At 29.9% G+C, this 22105-nt stretch overlaps 2 protein-coding genes across 2 annotated transcripts; one reads left to right on the top strand and one right to left on the bottom strand.

Moving 5' to 3' along the window:
• Positions 1-11578: 11578 nt before the first annotated feature.
• Positions 11579-16997, top strand: LOC130934812 (probable glycosyltransferase At5g25310). The gene is made up of 4 exons (XM_057864344.1): positions 11579-11827; positions 11951-12156; positions 15553-15910; positions 16156-16997. Exons 1-4 carry the CDS (start codon positions 11579-11581, stop codon positions 16834-16836), a joined length of 1494 nt encoding a protein of 497 aa, XP_057720327.1. The 3' UTR covers positions 16837-16997.
• A 297-nt stretch (positions 16998-17294) lies between these two features.
• Positions 17295-20881, bottom strand: LOC130934811 (ACT domain-containing protein ACR2). The gene is made up of 7 exons (XM_057864343.1): positions 20811-20881; positions 20648-20699; positions 18913-19027; positions 18742-18809; positions 17964-18668; positions 17773-17877; positions 17295-17681 (listed from the first exon to the last, which is right to left on the bottom strand). Exons 1-7 carry the CDS (start codon positions 20879-20881, stop codon positions 17295-17297), a joined length of 1503 nt encoding a protein of 500 aa, XP_057720326.1.
• Positions 20882-22105: the final 1224 nt, after the last annotated feature.

Below are 22105 nucleotides of genomic sequence, written 5' to 3'. Positions count from 1 at the left end.
AAAGACCCAATTAAAAATAAAATTTAGTAAAAAGACTAAATTAAAAAAATATATATACAAATTTAATTAAAAATTTTACGAAATTATAGAGATTAACAGAATAATTAAACATTTTTATTACTTGGGTACATGGACAACTAATAAGTAACAATCTAGTGAAGATTGAACCAAGAGAGTTAAGGAATTCGTTATCATAAGTTCATAACATACACAAAGGGGAAGTGCTAGTTTCAAACGTGACCAAATTTTCTCGCTCTACAATATAATATGGGCAGTACAATATTTTGAACCATGATGATGCCGTACTGGAAGTGTTTCCTACAGCAATGGAGCATGATCGTTGACTCCATCGGGTTCACTTGGGCTTATGCAGTTTTTGTGCAAAATTACAATGTAACTCCTATGCCCTCAACCCTTGAAGCTACACCCCTATACGGTGCTATATGCGACTTGTTTATAAATAGTTTAAAAAATAAAGTATTAAATTGGTCTTCTATGTTTGTGATTAATTCTATTTTAGTTTTTAAAATTTAAAGTGTCTATTTAAATTTAAAAGAATTTTATTTAACTTTAATGTAATCTTGTCGTGAAGTCAATTTTAAATAATTAACGTTACCGTTTTACCAAATTCTACTGTCCTTTTTTAAATAAGAGGTATAAACTTGAGAGGCACAAGATCAGCCGCAAATACATCATCACGAGTTACTGAATTTGGTTCAAACACATGGAGAAAATAGTTGAAAACTCGCTTTTCGCAGGAAACAAAGCTATCATCACCTCTACCGTGTGAAACTCTCCTTAACAATTGAAGAGTTTGGTTATATAAGTTTTCCATATCTAAAAATTGAGTTTCATTAATTATTTAATATTGATTTTATAGTAAGACTAAATTGAAATTAAATATTTTTTTAATTTAAATAGGACATTTTAAGTTTTAGATATCAAAATAGAATTAGACCCAAACGTATAGGACTAATTTAATACTTTATTCTAATTAAAATTTAAATATAGACTTATTTTATGTTATATACTTATATAAATACCACTAATCAACTATTATATTCGGATACTTATTATTTGGTATTTATAAAGTATGTTTTATTATATTACCATAAAAAATTAAAATTATTTAATTATTTAAAAAATAGGAAATTTAATTATTTTATTATGATATGTTTGAATGTTCTGATAATTAATAGTTTTGTTAAAAATATATGTAAAATAATATGTATAAATATTAACAAATTAAATGCGTAGTAAATAATTGTGTGGCCAAGTACATTTAAGTTAAAATACATAGTAAAAATTTTAAAAAATTAATTCAACATTACTCTTAATTAATTATATGAATACAATAATACAAGTAATTTTAAAATTTTTTAAATACGAGTATATTTATTTATATTTGATTGAATTAAATTATTAATTTAAATTATATTTATCCAAAATTTAAATTAAAAATTTGTAATTTTAAATTATTCGAATAACATTAGATAAAATAGAAAGATAAAAATCAAATCAATATAATACTATCTAAAGTATTATATCCACGTATCAAATTCTAAATGAATTTTGTACATATCTTAAATACATTTAAAAATTTTAAATGGTTAAAAAAAAAATCAAATCAGACTATAACATATTTCGAATACATTGAACTGAATTTTTTTAGCTTTGTTTCGAGTACACAACGTTCTAAATATGCACATTGCGTTTACAAATCATATAGGTACACAATATTTATATTTATATTTTTTAATTTATAACACATCATGGGTACGTAATATTCAAATTTTATATATAATTGTTTTTTACTCTTTGTATCTTAGATGTGTAATAACAATAAATAAAAAAACATAAATACACTCCTTAATACGCATATTAATTATAAAAAAAAAAACTTTTTAGTGTGATTCTTTTTCTACCTCTATTTATGAAGTAGCTAGCTAGACTCTAGAGTGTGCGCATTAATTTCTTGAAGCTCAATACATCGTACCCACAACGCCACCCATAACTTGGGAGTTGACCTTAGTAATATTTATTCTCACCCTCTATTACAGGAGTAGCCAATTCTTTTTATAATTTGCACAACCTACCTAGTTTCAAATCTAGGTGATAACTATTACAAGTATGGGTCTTACGCTATGTTAAGAAACTAATAAAAGAAAATTTTCATTGAAAATTATTTTTATATATATTTCTAATATTACTTTAATTTTAGCATTGCAAGTAAAAGAATTACAAGTCAACGTTCATTCATGTTCAAGAATAAAGACAGCCCTAGATTCTTATTATATTATACTATACTTCCCTAAATATTATATAACTCATTAATGTCACATAAAGATAATTTATCAACTGTATATATTTTTTCAAGGTTTTCTTTTGACTTTTTTCTTGTTCTTTTTTTTTTTCAGAAGAAGACAACGACCACGTATATAGAGTAGAAGAGAATACTTAGACATAGATCAGTACGATGTAGATAATAAAAAAAAGAAGAGGACAAATAAAAGTAACAAAATAAAAAGAGACGAAAAAGAGAATTATTGAAAGAAAAAGTAAAATAAAGATAATATGTGTTGCCTTGACTTTTAGTTAGTCATTCTTTTTAAATACTATATAAATAATTATTCTTAATAATTTAATACAAAAAGTCTTTTCTAATAGTAGTTAACTCTATTACTCTTTTAAAATATTTTTCCTTTTTTGTTTACCTACGTCCTTGTGCGAAATTGCTTGCAATTCTTTTTTTTTTCTTTTTGGTATAGAAAATTTGTTTGGAGCTCTAGCTAATTAAACTTAATTAATTACACATTACTCTTCTCTTTTTTGTCCCCCTCAGTTGTTTGTTCATTTAAACCCCTACGAAGCTTGTAAAATCAGATTAATAAACCTAGAGGACATAATAATATTAATATTAATAAAAATAAAATTTTTTAATAAATATAAAATAAATATATTAAAAATTTAAATTTTTTATATTTTTAGTAAAAAATTTTAATTTATAATTTTAACATATATTCTTAAGACACAAGATAGATAAATACATAAACTTAATTAAACATTTTAATTAAATTTAATTTTTTTGTGCTAAAATTTCCATTCGTCTTAAATAAAATAAAGAAGTTGCACAGAAAAAATGTAGCTCAAACCATAAAGTTAGTGTTGTTTATGTATATCTATTAAAACTACCGAATTTTCCGCATGTTTTACTTTAATTTTGTTTCATTTAAGGTGGAGACAACAAAAGAAAAATAAAAGAGTAAAGTATATTTTTTGTCTCTAAAATTTGATAAAAATTTTAAAAATATCTCTAAATTTTATTTTGTTTTAATTTTGTCCTAAAATTTTTTTATTTACATAAAATATATTTCTGACGGCTAATTTTTCAAAAAATTTAAGACCAATTCAGCAATAATTTCATAAGAACAACCTTCAACACAAGTAAATCAAGCATAATATTCATGCATTATTGTTAGATTGGTCTTAAATTTTTTGAAAATTTAGCCGTAAAAAATATATTTAATGCAAATCGAAAACTTTGGCGATAAAATTGAAACAAAATAAAATTTAAAAATATTTTAAAATTTTTATCAAATTTTAATAAAAAAAATATACTTTACTCAAAATAAAAAATAACAAAAATATTAAAGAACTACTATGAATATGCTTGTTGGAAAAGAAATTGACATTCCATGGTTTTGGCAGAAAAGGAGGTTAGTGTTGTAATGTTGTCCTTTCTCTTTTTAAAAGAACATGCATTTTGAGACTCTGAACACGTGACACTTTCGTGAGCCTGTGAGACTATTATAGTTTTGATATTTATATTGTTTTTTATATTTTCTTATCTATTAAAAATCATTTTTATTTTCTTTATTTTTTATCAGTCTTTTTTTTTTAATAAAAAATACATATAATGTTTATGTTCCCGCACAAATCTATCATCTCATCGCGCATGGCTTCGTCACACCTTCCACTTTTATTGTAAACTGGTTATTTCATTGGACCTGTCATGTAAATGAATAACAATAATACATCTAAAAAATGTTGGGATCACAAAAATATATACAAAAGAATTAAAATTCTAATATACATACTAAAAATGATTAATGATAGATAAAAGTAATTTGGTGGTAAAATTCTGTTTCTATTTAATTTATTTATTTATTTATTTTTTACCAAAGATAGAAGATTCGAACCGACAAATTCTTAATTGAGTATGGGAAGACTATGTCATTTGAGCTATTACTCATTGTGTATGTGTGTATGTGGTATCGAATAATGTTATTATCTGGTATTATTCTTTTGAGTAAGTGAGGTGAAAATTGATAATTTTATTTTTAAAAATAATAGAAAATTAATATCCAAAGATTGGGATAATAGTATAATGGACAAAGTTAGGTAAGTGATGATCAAAAATAATAAATTTTAATAGTCTCTTAACATTTTTCGATATAAAATTTGAATTGTAATATATCCACCACATTTAGAGTTTGAGTTTAGATAAGATTTAAAGTTTAAAAGTGTACTGAAAATATATGACGACGAATCGACAATTAAAATCATTTTCTGTGCAGTTAATGTATATTTTGGCAAGGTAGGTATTCTCAGACATCTTTTTATATTTATGATGCTGCATAGAGTGTGACATTAAGACATGGGTTAAAGATAATAATTTTAAATTAAAAAAAATAAATAGGTCTTTTACTTTTTAAGTTTTTGATAAATATATTTCTGATAAAATTTAAATATAAAAATTTCTAACTTTTATAAATGGAGGACAATTTCATCATATTGTTTATTTGTCTCTCACAAATCAAATGAAATTGGCTAACTTGATTGTAACGTTGTCCAAATATTCATTATAAATTTATAATGGCATGTATAATAATACCTTACCATACTAAGTTTTACGCTTAAGCCGTAAAACAAAGATGGTGTGGTATTACGACATCTAAAATAAAATGAGTACATATAATAGTAGAAGAATTATAATATGCTAGGAGTCTTAAAGAAAAGAGAAAACAAAAATCGCGAAGTAAAAGCGCAATGCTCAAGATACGAGTTAACTTACGTGTTAAGAAAATCATAATTATTAAACATAAGATAACAGAAGTAGGAATAGAGTGCCAAAGGAACAAAATAACAAGCTCATAACTCAGCCTGCGAAATCAAAACTGGCCGGAGAATATTTACACATATATACATACATATCCCAAAACCGAAAAGTACATATACACAATCCTGCCTCTCCATAAACTTCTAGGAGGATCAAAAGAACAAGTTATGCGAAGAGAAAACCAAGTACATATATACACATCATAGCATAACAAAATAACCCTGTAACCACTCCGCTTCAAGGGTCCAAACGCCTAACGAGATGCCTCTCGACCTGCATCTGAAAAACAACAACATAGTATGGAATGAGAACCGGAGGTTCTCAGTATGGTAAAGGTGCCACACACATAATATATAAGGTCCTGGGAATGTCAGAGGCAATCCTAGAATGCCGACACTCAGACAAATAGACAGATAAGACAAACACAAGAAGGTTACAGTTATTACAGGTAACAAATACACATTTAGCATGGCTGATGAGGTTCATCTGTCGGTTATCCAGCCAACCCGACAAGTCTGAATTGTCCTTAGACTGTCCCCCGACGTGCATTCCCAAGAGTCTATGCATAGCTTTTTCTCAAATAATCAATATTGCTCAATGGGGATAACATTCTCGGGAATTTATATAGTGCCCGGTCACACTTACATCGTATGGTCAATAGAGTATCGAGTTTTCAACCTGGTACACGTGGTGGCAAGCCACGACACTTAATCCAGGGAATCTTGTATATCAGATCATTCAAATTCATAAGCCATATAAATAATTCAATTATAATTCATCAACATCCACATCATTTTCAATCGCATCTCATTCATCATTATACGTCAATCATGTTCAATCCTTATCCTTCATTATCATACCTCCTATCCCGTCCATCAATAGTTCCAATTCAAAACATAGTTCATTCTTTTCTAAATGAATCAAACTTAAAACATGCCCATTTTCTTAATAACTCTAAATCAAACCATATAACCTTTGAATCTAAATCTTTTAAAATAATCATATAAACAAAATCTCTAATTTTTATAAAATTTCGGCAGCATCTCCTCTAAAACTTGGACTTTGCCACCTTTTTTGGGTCCAAACCTGCTTTCTTTTCAATTCAACATACCCTACCTCATCATCATAACAGTCACCACAATAAATCTACCTTAGATCAACAATTATACTCATACAATATTCAAATCCAACAACCAAAATTAAACTAAGGATCATAGTTCACTAATCCTAGGCTTCTAACACTAAATACCTCATTATCACAATAACCTCCACAATAGTTATACCTCAAATTAATAATTTACCAAATCATTAGTTAATCAACAAGCACCAAACCAACCATCTTCATCAACAATAACATTCAACCATAATTCTCTCCAAATTAACATAACAACATTCACCATCCAAAATTAATAACTAATTATCCAATAAACTTCAACCAAATATATTTATCGATAAATTACTAAACATTAAACATACACCTGCATTCCAACTTATCCTATGGTCATCTAGCCTAAGTTTTTACAGAACATTATATATTAAATGCAAGAAACCTAAACCATACCTTGGCCGATTTCCACGTAACGACTAAAGCTATTTATTCAAAACCAAGGCAGCCCCTCAAAACTCAACTAATCCGCTTCCTCCAAGTTCCAGTATTCACAATTTCAAGTCCCAATTATTTATTCACAACCTAATACACATTCATAATACATATATATCCAATTTAATACTCAAAGCTCAAATTCAATGAAAATAAAATAGAATTATCGTATCCTCACCTTACCCAAGCTTCACATAAGCAAGAGTAAACGTTTTACTCAAGCTAATTGGATCCAGTGAAATTATTCCAATAGCAATGTAGAGCTCAACGCGGTGGACGTGTGGCCGTAAACGGTGCGACAATCGGAACTCGGACGGAGAAGAAGTTATGGGATTTGAAAAGTAACGTAAGGGTTTACGGTGAAGTTTTCGTTCTTCCCTCCCATGGAAGCTGAAAGCTTCGTTTCTGCTGGAATGAAGGGGACGAAGGGCTTGGGTTCACTTAAAAGGGCTGGTCCGGTTGGATCGACAACCCGGTTTGGGTCCGGTTCAACCGGTTCGGTCCCTTCGATCTAATTTTGGACTGTTTTCTTCGTAATTAGTGTCAAAATTCTCGTTTCGATGAGCTCTATCTTAATTTAATATAATATTCATATTTCTAATAATCTTTATTAAAAACTAATTTATTGACTAATTATCTACTAATTTAACCGGGGTTTACACCATGTTAAAAAGAGTTTAAAATTTTCAGGAAAAAAAAGTTATTGGTAGCAACAATCATTGTTATTTCAAAGATTGAAAAATTTTTAAATTTCCTAGTGAAGTTGTTTGAGAGTTTAGGATATCTTGACTATAAGGTAATAATACATTAAAAATTTCATCCCTCTAAATCCCAAGCCTACTTGCACTTGCCACCACGAGTACATTTGGCAACCATGGTGGTCCAAGACACAATATTCCAAAAAAGCATCTCATCAAAAACCCTTCTGACCCATCCAAATCACCGCACCTAACATACCCAGCAAGTATCGAATTTCAGCTAACAACACTTCTCTGATTCATTTCATCAAATACGTAATGCGCTCTCTCAATACCATCCACACCACATAGAAATTCACCAAACTTGTCTCCACAAACACATTGTAGCAATACCCTTTGACTAAAATCTTGCAATGCGCATGCTTCTTTTTTCCAACCAACCCACCACGCACGCGCGCACGTGTTCAGAAGGAACAAGTATTGTTAATGTTGCAAGTGTGAGGAGTATATGAAATTAGTTTCACATTGAAGAAAGTAAGGAAGAGTGAGTTTATAAGATGAAAGACCCATTAACTTACTACATTAAAATTTTGAGATTGAAAACCTTGATCTTTTCTCCCTATTGTTCGCAAAGTGTGTTACATGTTCAAATATGTGGCGCACAAGTTGACATTTGTATTTTATTTGTATTTGAGAAAAAAAATGAAATAAGGATAGAGATTTATATACGCCGAATCAATGTTATTAAATTCGGCTCGATTCGACCGGTTCGACTAAAAACTCGGTCATTCAATCATCTAGCCGAACCGAATTACTCGTTAAACCATCCATGCAATAAATCTGGTGAAATTCGATTTGATCTGACGGATTTTATGCGAACCCGGTGACCCGAGTGGATAATCCAACCCAGTTCGGATTGTGTTTATTAATTTTTTTATTTTTATTTTTTGCTGAAATGGCGTCGTTTCAGGCCACCCCACCCCCTTCTTTGAATGAAGCAATGAACCCTAAGCCACTAATGTGAGACTGAGTCCCGTGGAATCACCCCCTAACCCCAGCTAGCTTCGTCTCTCTACTCTCTCGAACTCGCGTCAGCACTCGACAGCCCCTCACCCTCACTTCGTCACTCTCTCGTCTCTCCCCTCACTCATCAGTCGTCAGTTCGTCACTCTCTCAAGCTCGGCGTCGGCAGCCCCTCACCCGTCAGTCGTCAGTTTGTCATTCTCAGTTTCTAGGTCTCTCACCTCGTCGCTCTCTCGGTCTTTCACCATGACCCTGCGTTTGCTTCATCGAAACTAGTGAAACAGTATCTGCTCCCTCGGGTGGTGGTGGTAGTGGTCGTCTACTCAACCAAGTGAGCTCTAGTTTTCGACCCTATTCTTTCTCTAGTTCAATGTTGATTTTGGTGAATCTAGTGGTTGTTGAATCATGAATGTGGGTGTTGCTGTTTTATTTAGTTTTTAGAGTTGTTGTTGATGTTCTTTCTCTGGTATAATGTTAATTTCGGTGAACCTAGTGAAATTTTAGAGTTGTTGCTGTTCTTTTTGTTTGTTGAATATTGATTTTTCAGAGTTGTTGGTGAATTTGAGCAAATTTTAGTTAGAATTGTAGTTGAATCTGATAGTTGCCGCTGTTGTATTTGGTTTTTTAGAGTTGATGTTGAACCTAAGCAAGTTGCTGGATAACATCATTTGATTGAATTTTGTTGATGGATAACAGACTTGAATACTTGAATAAATTGAAATTTTTGTTGAACCTGAGCAAATTTTAATTAGAATTGCTGTTGAATCTAGTAGTTATTGCTGATGTATTTGATTTTTTACAATTGTTACTAGACCTGAGCAAATTTTTTTGTTGCTGAAAAACATCATTGGATTGAATTTTGTTGCTTGATAACAGAGTTGAATACTTGAATAAATTAAAATTGTTGTTGAATTTGAGCAAATTTTAATTAGAATTGCTGTTGAATCTAGTGGTTGTTGCTGCTATATTTGATTGTTTACAATTGTTGCTGAACGTGAGTAATTTTTTTTGTTGTTGGATAACATTATTGGATTGAATTTTGTTGCTAGATAACAGAGTTGAATAGTTAAATTTATTGTTGATTATCATTAGTGAATTTTGGTGGTTGTTGTTGTGTTAATTAAAAAATCACTTGGCTAGATCTTTTATTACTGAAAATTTTTTGCTTCTTTTGCTAGAATTTTAAAAATGTCTTCATCTCAAACACTATCAGAAATACCACAATCTCAAGAACAAGCATCATCAACAAAGACTTATATTTTAAAAATGTGTTATCTTTTAATCATCTTTGTTAATTTAAATTGAGACAGTATTTTGTATTAGAGATTAGTTTATTATGTTTAAGAATTGATATTAGATTATTAATATTTGTAAAGACTTGTATTTTAAGTTTTAAAATATTATTTTAATTTTGTTTATATAATTTTATATATTTTTAATTATAACCGGATTAATCGGATGAATCAGTGACCTACCAGTTAAACCAATGACCTAATAATCCACTCATATGACCGGATTGATTACCGGTTTAATTCTGAGAACTATGCGCTAAATTATTAATACTACAATAACTCTTATATTGAAAGTTAGGTTTTTTTCAACTTATTTAAATTTAAAAAACAGTTAATAATGTGCTTTTCTTATCACATTATTTACAAAATGCCCTATTTTTTAATAAATAAATCACAGCAAATATTTAATTTTTACTAAATATAAAATAAATCATAATAAAAATACCCGATTTAATACCTTTTAAAAATTGAATAAATTGCATTAACTTTGAGAAAATTTAGAAGGAAAACTAGAATCAAATTAAGATTTTGAAAACGAAATCAATCATTAAATGATAAAGTTGAAGTTTCAAAAGTTCAATTAAAAGATATATAATCAAAGAAAATAAATTTTATGTGATTTATTATTTTAAACCGATTAATTACTAAAAAATATATCAATTTAATCGATTAATAGAATTTTTGTTAATTTTTTATCGGTATTTTGCCAAATAAATTTCTTGAACTGAATCGATTTAATAACCGATTATCAATTAACTGAATTATATTAAATTGACTGATTTGGTCCGGTTCTAAGAACCATTATCAAAATAAATCAGTGCAATTAGTCAATTTAAATGCAAAATGTTACTGATTTTATATTGCGATTTATACGTATCTGATTAGAACCAATTTAAATGCAAAATGCTACTGATTTTATATTGCGATTTACACGTATATGACTAGAATAGAAGGAAATGAATCTTTGCGATTTAAAGCTTTTGTACTAAGTAAAAAGAATCTCCTTACATGTTAAAAGCTAAAACTCGATTTGGTGGTATGTAGAAAACGTGGCTGTTCTATTTTACGAAATAAAAAGGAAAAAAAAAAGGTATTAGCATCAGGTGTATAGCGTCTAAATTTACGATTAAAAAATATTAGGAAGTGAGCAAATTTTAATATTTTTTTATTATTATTTAATTATTAATTTAATTTTTTTAGTTTAATAATTTAATGATATATTTGGTCTCATATTTTTAATATTAATGATTAATTAATAACTAAAAAATAATAAATTTTGATGCCGTATAATATTTTTGTTCAGTTACTTACCAGATGTTACGTCTCCAATCTCCATAGATGTATATTTCTGGAATACAAGAAACCATCAAGTATTCTATTGCCAATATATACTTGGTGCCCTAGTGGGGATTAAACTAATTATCTAATAATAATTTGATTAATTGCTTTTAGTTAATTCCTTTGCTAAAGGATATATATATATATATATATATATATATATATATATATATATATATAAAATGATTTTCTTTAACAATGTTAGGAAGACAATAATAAAAAATGATTGTATTTAATTTAATATTTAAAATTTTATATATAATATTTTTTCTTTATATAACTATATAAGTGTAGGTGGTGGATATATAAAGGGGGGGGGGGGGGGGGGGGCATGTGCAACATGAAGCTAAAGGAATAGGACCTCCGTCCCTAGCTGCATTCTGCATCACTTCACTTTCTTAGCCGTTCTCCGTCGCAATCTTTCTTCGTCAAATTAGAATTATAGAGAAAAAGAAAAGAAACAGTAAACACCCAAACCGCACTCTTCCTGCCACGCACGTAAACAAAAATGAACATTCGATGCAGTTTTTTCTTCGCTGCACCCCTCTCTCTTCTCGCCTTCTTCTTCCTCATTCTTCTAATTCTTCACGGTCACTTCTTCCAATTCGTCACCACCTTCTCCGCCGCCTCCACCACCGGATTTTCCGTTCCAACGGATCGTCTCCGAACCAAATTTTTCGGCGAGAATCATCCGCACTTCGCCGTCGGAGCCACCGGCGTTATTCATCAGAAAAATACCGCAGAACGAACTGCCACGGTGAGCTCCAATCTCTCTCTCTCTCTCTCAATTTAATTCTATACGCGACGTCGTTTACTGGCATTACTCTGAAATTTTCGTCGTTTTAGTTGAATCATTTTTTGTGTTGGATTAATGGAACAGAGGAGAGTGAGAAAAGTTGAAGAAGAGCTGGCGGGAGCTCGAGCTTCGATAAGAAAGGCGGCGGCAGCAGCATCGGACGAAGATATTGACAGAAGCAATTGCACTTTTGCAACCACCGTAGGTAACGGAGATGGCGGATTTGACGACGGCGGCGACCACTACATTCCCGCCGGAGATGTGTATCGTAACTCCCGCCTATTTTACCGGTAATGACTCTCTCTCTCCCTGAATAATACTAGATTGATCGCATGTGTTCTGCATTCTTATTATTCATAACTGTATGTGCGTTATTTCAGAAAATGAATTTAAAAATAAATATTGTAAATGTAAAATTGCAGTAAATACTAAATTGACCTTAATACTGTAAGTAATAACACAAAAGGACAAGGGATTAATAGTTTAATGTACAACGAAATTGGATAATAAGCAATACACCATGCATGCAAAATTTTCTGATAATTAGCCATCTCTACTAGTATACTTTTGTGAGATTATTTATAACATTTTTATATTAAACAAAGCTTGAAAAATTATTTAAATATTTTAAAACGGTATATGTAATGATAATTGATAATCATTTTAGCATATTAGTGAAAATTTTCTTGTTTGATACTTTTTTCGTTCTTTCCATGTGGTTATTCTTAATTTAAATAATTTTAATGAAATAAATAAATAAATAGAAGAAGTAACAGTTGGATGGAATCAGTTGCATTGTTACTGGTAATGAATTCTTAGGTTCTGACAAAAGAGAAATAAATTTGTTTAGAAGCCTTACTTTAATTTTAGTTTTATTTAAATTCATATATCTTTTTTAAAGAATAAATTCACTATATTTTTAGTTTTTTTTAGTCTATATGCTTGTATTTAACAACTAATGCTATAAAAAAATAATAATATAAATAATTTTTTGTGTATATATTTAATTTTAAAGACACGGATCTATACACATAAAAAATGCGGGTTATCACAATCTTGTCATTATCCTATAATTTTTAAAACACTTTAAACACCAAAAATAATAAATGGATATATATGTATAAGTTAAAAAAAAAAAAATCTCATTATTTTTAAAGAAGCATCTATCTATCAAATTTATTCACTGCTTTGCGTATAAGTCACCGTACGCGAGATATTCGCCTCCTTAAACTCGAAATAATCTTTTCTTCGGATATACGAAATGGAATAATGTGAAGTGCTGCTAGACTATAGCATTCATTGATTCTATTCAGAACTCCATAGTCCATACTCATTCTTATGATTATGATACCTCTTCTGCGGAAAACCCCTTTAGTTTTCTATATTTCATATGTACGTAGCTTTCTCATTATTACTATTGAGAGAATTCCATAGTGGTGGACTTGTGTGGTAGCTGGTAAACCCCCATTGTTTGTTTTAATGATTCTTTTCTTTTGCTGAAAGGGGTCATAAAGTGCTTAGCGTCTTACCCATGTAGTTTTGGTTTGATAATTTTTTTTAAGAAGTGTTTGTATTTTTTAATTTTGTTGTGTTTGATAAATTAAAAAATCCATATGTCTATATATTTGTATTTGCAGTTTTTAAAAGTTAATAAAAATATTTTTAAAAGCATTTAAATAAATTTTGTTTTAAATTAATTTATACTTATTAAAATTAATAAGTCTAATATAATTTTGTACATTAATTAATTCTAAATTTAACTCTTATATTTATATTTATTATAATATTTTTAAATTTTAAAAATAATTTTATTAAATATAATTATTATTATTTGTACTTATTAAAAATTATTTTTAATTTAATTGATCAAATATAAATTTTACAACTTTTAAAAAATAAAAATTTTACTAAACTAAGCCGAATATATTGAATTATTAATGTAAGAGTATTAATAATTAACATATAAGAAAACAATAAAACCATGTAGTTATAGTTAAGATCGATGTATGCTTTGATAGTTAACAAAAGAGAAAAAGCGAAAAAAAGCTGTTGATTATATATTAGCGAAAAAATATTAGTTATGTAAACTGTTTTTTAATCTAATTAGGTTAAATTACTTTTGTTAGTTATGAATAAATAATATAGTGAAGTTCGTATTCTATTAATCCATACATAACTTATCACGAAAAAACAAAAATTATATAATGCATATTATCTTTGTTTTGTTTTTGTTTTTTTGTGAACTCTATTTAAACTGAAACATACATAACCCTAAACCTTGCACAATATAAGCATTTGTTATGTTAGAGCCTTATCAGCCGTCCTCGTCGCAAACTAATAAACACATGCCATAAACTTTTCCTAAATGATAGCTCAACTTATCTCTATTCATTAATTTTGGTAATTAATCAATAACTTTAACGGATGATATTTGATGTACCCTTTGGGAGCAAAGCATCAAGTACATTGAATGATGATGATGATGATATTTAATTTAGGTGGATACTCTTAATTATGATATTTTTATATAAAGATGATATTATAAATTATTAGTTAAATTGATATGTTTTATCGAATATATTTAATTGGGTTATTTAATAGTTTTATAATGTTATTTTTATGTAAAAATGTTATTACATGAGTATTTTTTTATTTAAAGTATGATTTAAGATGAAATTTTTGGATTATATTTTAGTTAAAAATTTATGGTGTTTTTGGTAATAGCTCATTTGTGTTTATAATTCCTTTTACATAAAATAAAATTTAAGATTATTTATCGTCATATATTAAGAAACTATGGATGATTTTGGTTTTCTGTTGCATCCAGAGGGTTTATTTATAGTTGGGTATTAAGAATAATATTATATATTTAAATATTTTTACTAATTAAATTTAATTAAGTTGATCTAATATCAACAAAAATTAATTATAAATAGTATTATTTTAAATTTTATTGTTTAATTTAGCTAGATTTAGTTTATAAAAAAATTTGGATGCATACCATTACTCATTTTTTCTTGCTCATCCATCTTTCTGTCGTGTACCTTAGCTTTATAAAAAATGTGGATATTAATTATTAAATAACTAGCATTATTTACTTTGTCCTCTTGGTAGTATTTCTCCTACGTTTTGTATCAACATTATCATTATGAAGAAATCAAGTACTACTAGTAGTGCATACTTTATGTATTATTAAAATTAACGTTTAAGCCAAGCGTCCATGGCAAAGAAAGGAAACCTTTTGCAACAGTGGAAAACATTAACATCTGAATTATTATTAATCGTAGTCACATTGGGACCAAGCGTGTTTCATCATTTCAGTATATCTCAGTTCATGTTATCATTGATATTTAACATAATCATAGTTATTCTTGTTGCTTGTTATATACTATACCCAGATAATTATAAATAAAAAAAAATACTAACACTAAAGACCAAAATAAAAAAATACTAACACTAAAGACCAAAATTCAACGCATTATTTTAAATCTCTTTTGAAAAAGAAAACACATTAGTATTTTAACTCGTTATATATGATTACACACATTGATACTTGAAAGTACAATATATATACTAATGTTTTTTTTAACATAAGTTCGGTTAAGCCAAACACTTTTGTTATTTGTGTAAATAAAATATAGACTAAGTGTAAATAAAAATTAATTCTTATATCTAACATATTACAGGAGCTACTTGGAGATGGAGAAAATGTTCAAGATATACGTATACCAAGATGGTGAACTTCCAATAACTCATGATGGCCCGTGCAAGGACATATACTCAATTGAGGGAAGGTTCATCCAAGAGCTAGAGCATGGTGTACGTGGAGGGAAGTTTAGGACACATGACCCCAATTTGGCTCATGTTTACTTCTTCCCATTCAGTGTGACTTGGATGGTGAAGTACCTCTACACTCCATTGTCTTACAATCTCACTCCTTTAAAGCAGTTTGTCTCTGATTATGTCAGAGTGGTCTCTACAAAGTACCCCTTTTGGAATAGAACTCTTGGTGCAGACCACTTCATGCTTGCTTGTCATGATTGGGTTTGTAACAATCAATACTATCCCTCTTTAATTTCTTGCACTCTTTTTTCAACATAACTATCTAGTATAGATTGTTTTGCAGAATGAATTTCATTTAATTTTCTTTATCTTTTCAAAAATGACATAAAAAAAAGAGAAATAACATAACAATACTAAACTAAACTGCTAATTTCTTTTGTTCCATTTTTTCCAAGTAGAGTAGTTTTAATCTTACAACTAGGTTCTAATGTTGTGATTTTGTGCAGGCTCCTCATGCATCAAAGGGAAACCCTTCTCTCTACCACAACTCAATCCGAGTCTTATGCAATGCCAACACTTCAGAGGGCTTCAAACCAAGAAAAGATGTATCCTTACCAGAAATTCACCTCTATGGAGGTGAAGTTTCCCCAAAACTCCTCTCACCTCCAAAAGACAACACCCCAAGAAGCTACCTTGCTTTCTTTGCTGGTGGAGAACACGGCCCAATTAGGCCTATACTCCTCCACCACTGGAAAAACCTGAACAACAACAATGATGATGATCTTATTCGTGTATATGAGTACCTCCCTAAGGGCATGGACTACTACTCCTTCTTGCTCAACTCAAAGTTCTGCCTTTGCCCAAGTGGGCATGAAGTTGCTAGCCCAAGAATAGTTGAGTCAATTTATGCAGAGTGTGTTCCTGTGATCATATCAGAGGGTTATGTTTTGCCCTTCAGTGATGTGCTTCGATGGGAGGCATTTTCAGTTCAGATGGATGTTTCGGATATTCCAAGGTTGAAAGATGTTCTTAGTGCAATTCCAGAGGAGAGGTATTGGAAGCTTAAGGAAGGAGTAAGGGCAGTGAGGAGACATTTCACACTTAATCAACCAGCTAAGAGATATGATGCCTTTCACATGATCTTGCACTCTATATGGCTAAGGAGATTGAATATAGAACTTAATTAAGTAGACTTTATATCTTATAGCCATAGGCTTTATTTAGCAGTCTGTTATTTTCTCCAATTTTTATATACGATATATCATATAAGCATAGGCATAGCTGTATGTTATTTTCCAGGCCTTGAAATAGGAATAGGTGTTAACAAAAGAGATTAAATCAGAAAATTTTCTACGGTTTTGAATTGTAAGCATGATTGGCATACTATTACTTCTTACATAAGTAGTGGGTGAACTTGTACCATTCATTTTCCTATGGTCTCCATCTTCATTTTTATCTCTCAATAGGAAATCCAGTGGATTTGAAAATAGGGGCCATCTAGTATATATACAAACAATTGAAAGAAATATTGTAATTTCATTCCTTTCTTTTTGTCTCCCCCTTATTTCACTAGCATTTCCACGCATACATTACATGATGAGATGAACTGAACTAGATAGAACTTAGCTTCTACTACATACTTGTCTCATACATGAATCAAGCGATGAGAAAGTTGTCCTATACGGTACCTTAATTTGCCTCCAAAAGAGAGACTAGACCATTCATCATCAGAGCCTGATGAGCTTGAACTTGATGATGATGAGTTTGAGCTTGCTCTTCTCATGGTGATAGGAGTCTCATTCTTGACATGGAGGGTGAATATTGGACCCATTTCTCTCTTCAGAGACTTACTGAAGTAATCAATATCAACCTCTTTCCCTGATATGTCTCTCACATAGAATGCATTCACAGCTTTGTCTCCATGAGTTTCTACATCGGCTCTCACCACAACAACACCATTCTCCCTCAGAACTCTTGTTATGTCAGAAAGCAACCCTATTCTGTTGTCTGCACACAATTCTAGCCTAACTCCCTGCATTTCAATAATCATTGTTTATTACTTAAGTACCTAATTAATTATGAGTAATTGGTGGTTAGTTGTAATGGTGGAGTTTATTAATTACCTCACAAACCCGGCGTTCTATGGCTGCTTCTAAGCAGTTAATTACTCTTTCCTTCTCGCTTGCTGTGTTCAAAGCATATCCGTCTATATGCCTGATGAAATACTCCTATATATAAACAAATTCCAAAATAATTAAACTAGTGAATTAATTCATCATTAAGATCACTGAGGAGAATATTCATATATAAATACCTGAAATGCATAGGCTTCATGGGAGCTAATGGAAGCATGGAAAATGACGTACTGCATATCCGTTAAGGTGCAAACGGTATCAAACATGAGTCTTGGACGGTCCTTACAATCTATGCTCACAATTGAATAACCCTTTTCATCACAGCTTTCAATCTTCACCATTCTCTTCCTTCTCTCTTTTGTTGAAGGACTCTCAAAGTCCCTAACACTAAGCATCATCTGGTGCAACCTCCTCTCCACGGTCGTCATGGTGCCTTCGCCACCAAGAAACTCCGAGGTCTTCACATCAGGGTGGTTAGGGCTACTATCCAGACCCTTTTCATTAGGGTCCGTAGTTGCCCTAAGCACCGTGGTGAGATGACCCTGGATTGTTGCCAGACGACTAGGGTCATCGATGGCCGTGTCCGTGGATTGATCTGAAATGTAGGCCACACATGCCAGCCTGGCATTGTGGCTCCATGCATGAGCCTCAACTACGTTGCAATGGAGGTCCGTTAGGGCAGCCGAGATCTCCGAGAGCAGGCCGGGGCGGTCGGCTCCGGTCAATTCGATGGCGGTATGCTGCTCATTTGGGTGGTCATCATATGGGAAGACATTATTGTTGTTGTAGGAGTAGGAATTTGTTGTGGTCATGTACGGATTATAGATGATGCTGTTGCTTTGTGAGGATAATTGAGATGAAAACCCTCTTGATCTTCCTATTGCCTGCATTCATATAAATAATTTTGAGAAAATATAACCATTAAATCCCTCTTAATGTTGTGGGAAATTGCAGTACCCGCTGGATATAGTTGATGACTTTCTGGTCGGTTAGTTTGTTGCCATGTTCATCTCTAACATGAAACACTGAAATTTTTTAGGATGAACAAAATTAGAGGAAATTCTATAAATAAAATTTATCATTTTAAACATGCATGTAAATAAAAATTTTACAAGTTTCAATGCGTACCATCCATGAACCAGCCAGCATCAGATGAAATAAAGCTTTTGTAGATTTGAAGGTTCATGTCCGTCAAAACTTGCACCACTTCTAAAAGAAGACCTTGTTTGTTAACACTATCTACCTGAAATTAAATGGTCACATATTTATGATAGAAAGTATAGGGAGCCAATGGCCTAAGCGTACAATGTGTACAATAGAGGTTTAGGAAGTATTAGATATATGAGTATTAGTGTTACATTGTCCTGTCAGATTACGTTTTTGGGATGAGTGGGTTCATGACATGGTATTAGAGTTCTAGATCCGAAAGGTTAAGAGTTCGATCCTTGGTGAACTCATCCTTATTATTCGGATGGTTATTCTGGATAGTATAGGTGATGTTTATTTTATAACTCAATAACCCATTGTACACATTGTACACTTAAACTATTGGCTCCCTAGCACTACCCTATGCATTATGCTCTATCATTTAGTGTTTCTAACCATAAAGAAATTTGATTATTGGCAATTGTAACTATAAATTATATAAATATTAAATTTTTGCTTAATTCAACAAAAGTACCCAAAACTTTCGACAAAATTACTCAATAATGAACTACTTTTCATCATTATAAATAATAATTTAGTCTTGATACTAATAGAATAGGCAACATTTTTCATTAACGGTAAAATTAATAAAAAAGAGAACGCTTAATAAATATTGTATTAGAATTTGACTAAAAGTATTGTTTTTGTTTTAGAATAGACAATGCTTTTGAAGAGCTATTTTTAAAAGCATTATTTTGACCAAACGCAATGAGACATTTTTAAGATTCTTTTAAAATGTTGCTTCAAGTCTAAAAGTGTTGCTATAGATTAAAGACAACTCTTTTTTACTCTTCCTACAATATTTTTTAAATGTTATCTAAGGTAAAAAAATAGGACTTTGCTAAGTAGACAATAATTTTTGTAAATAATGTGAATAATGGATTCTAAAATTAGCTCAATAAAATAAAAACACACTATACTTTTAAATTACTCACCTAAATCTTAATATTAGAATAACCATCTGCACACCTGGTAAATTAAACATCTTATATATCCATTGTTCACATTGTTTAATATTTTTATTATTTATTTATACTTTTCCTAAAACATATTATAATAGAAGATCATTTGAAAATTAACACATTGTGAACATGTTACTCTTAATATTACTCAACAACAATGTATATATAGTGGTAAACACCAACCACAATGAAAATATTTTAGTCGCAATTATAGTTACACAGATTATTATAATGAAAAAGTCTAGGGAGCCAATGGCCTAAGCGTACAATGTGTACAATGGAGGTTTAAGAAGTATTAGAGATATGACCATTAGTGTTACATTATCCTGTCAGGTTACGCTTTTGGGATGAGTGGTTTCAGATATGATATTAGAGTTCTAGATTCGAAAGGTCAAGAGTTCGATCCTTGGTGAACCCCAAAATCAGTTTAATTTTTTATTGAGATGTTTATTATCCTTGGTATCCGGATGGTTATCCTTGGTATCGGATGGTTATTCTAGCTAGTATGGTGATGTTCATTTTATTCATGGACCAAAAATTTAGCCCATTGTACACATTGTACACTTAAGTCATTGGCTCCCTAGCATTATCCTATTATAATTCATTACCATGGCAAAAATAAGAGTGTTATGATCACCATTCATAATTAATTATAAAACTTTTTTTTCCATTAATTGTTGTAATAAGAAACATACCTTCACTACTGTGCATCCATCCATGCTCTCATTGTCAATGCTGACTCGGCAACTGTGAAAAAAATACAAATTAATTAAGAGGTGCTATCTCAGTTAGCATTAAATAAATTAAGAATTGAATTATAATTTGAAGAGCTCTTGAAATTTTTTAAGAATTACTTACGGTGGGCCATATATTCTTTCAGTGAGACTATCAAACTCAGGATCAAAGTAAGGCCAACAAACTTTATTCATGCTGCAAAATCCCATAAAGAGCAGTGTTTACTGTTTAATACTTAATAGCATGTTTGTATTAATTAATTTATTCTCTTTATTGAAATCAAATTCCTATAAATAGAATAGAAGATTTCAATGGACCACGAGAGAGATAACAGCCTCAATTGTAGATAACATGAAAACCATTCATAGCACGTGGAAATAATGCAAGCTAAGTAACTATTAACCACAAGCTTGTAACATAAAACATAAAATAAAATATTTTAGTATTTTAGTACAATTATTTGAGTTTGGTGGTTAGAAAAGCACAATTCTTATATCAATTTTAAAAATAAAATTGTACTTTATCTATAAGACTATAAGTATTTTTTTTCTAATAATATTAGAAAAATAGAAAAAAAGCTTAAATTTATAATTAATAAATACTAAATAAAATAAATTTTGACTTTTTTTTTTTTACTTTTGGTTTCTTTTCTTGCTGTTGGTATTTATTAGTGGCAAGAAATTTAACTGAATTTAGAATCTTATATGTGTACTACAAAAATTTCTTACCACTAAATCACTTCTAATTTCTTATTAATTAAAGTTCTAATTTCCAATTTCAGTAGAGAAAAAACATTATTGAGTAACTTGAACGTGGAAATAAAACATTTTCCATTAAATTTTTCTTACCACTAAATGTTAATGTAAATCTTAATTGAATGGTATCAATAATGGCAGATTCTGTATTGATAAAAAGAAAGAGTGATGGCGACTTTACACAATGCCTCATATATAACATGTATGGATAACATTTTTCAAAACAAGAAAAAAACGTTTTTTATTTAAAAGTAATAATCTAAAATTACTTTATTTAATTTAATAAAATGATATTTTTAAGAAGAATAAAATAAAATGCAAAGAAAAAAGAAGCTTACACGGACAATGCAGAAGGGGCTTGGCAAGCCCTTGCTTAGAACCAAAACCCAGCAATGCCCCCCAAAAATAAAAATAATTGACCACAAGAGAGAGAAGAATAAGAAAGTGAGTTCTCCCTCTCAAAAAGAAAAAAACCCAAAAATTATTATCAACAATCAAAATGACAAGCTTCTTCTCTACATATATATATTGGGCAAGAAATAAATAAATTATAATTAACTTAAAATATGTGGAAGAAAATAGATCATAGAAAAAGAAAACTACACAAAAGAAAAGGGAGACTTTCAAAAGTCAAACTAAGTTATCTAAACCACGTTTTGTATT

The sequence above is a fragment of the Arachis stenosperma genome, chromosome 6 (assembly GCF_014773155.1).
Source record: "Arachis stenosperma cultivar V10309 chromosome 6, arast.V10309.gnm1.PFL2, whole genome shotgun sequence".
NCBI classification, from domain to species: domain Eukaryota; kingdom Viridiplantae; phylum Streptophyta; class Magnoliopsida; order Fabales; family Fabaceae; genus Arachis; species Arachis stenosperma.
This window is presented reverse-complemented; position numbering and strand designations above follow the sequence as displayed.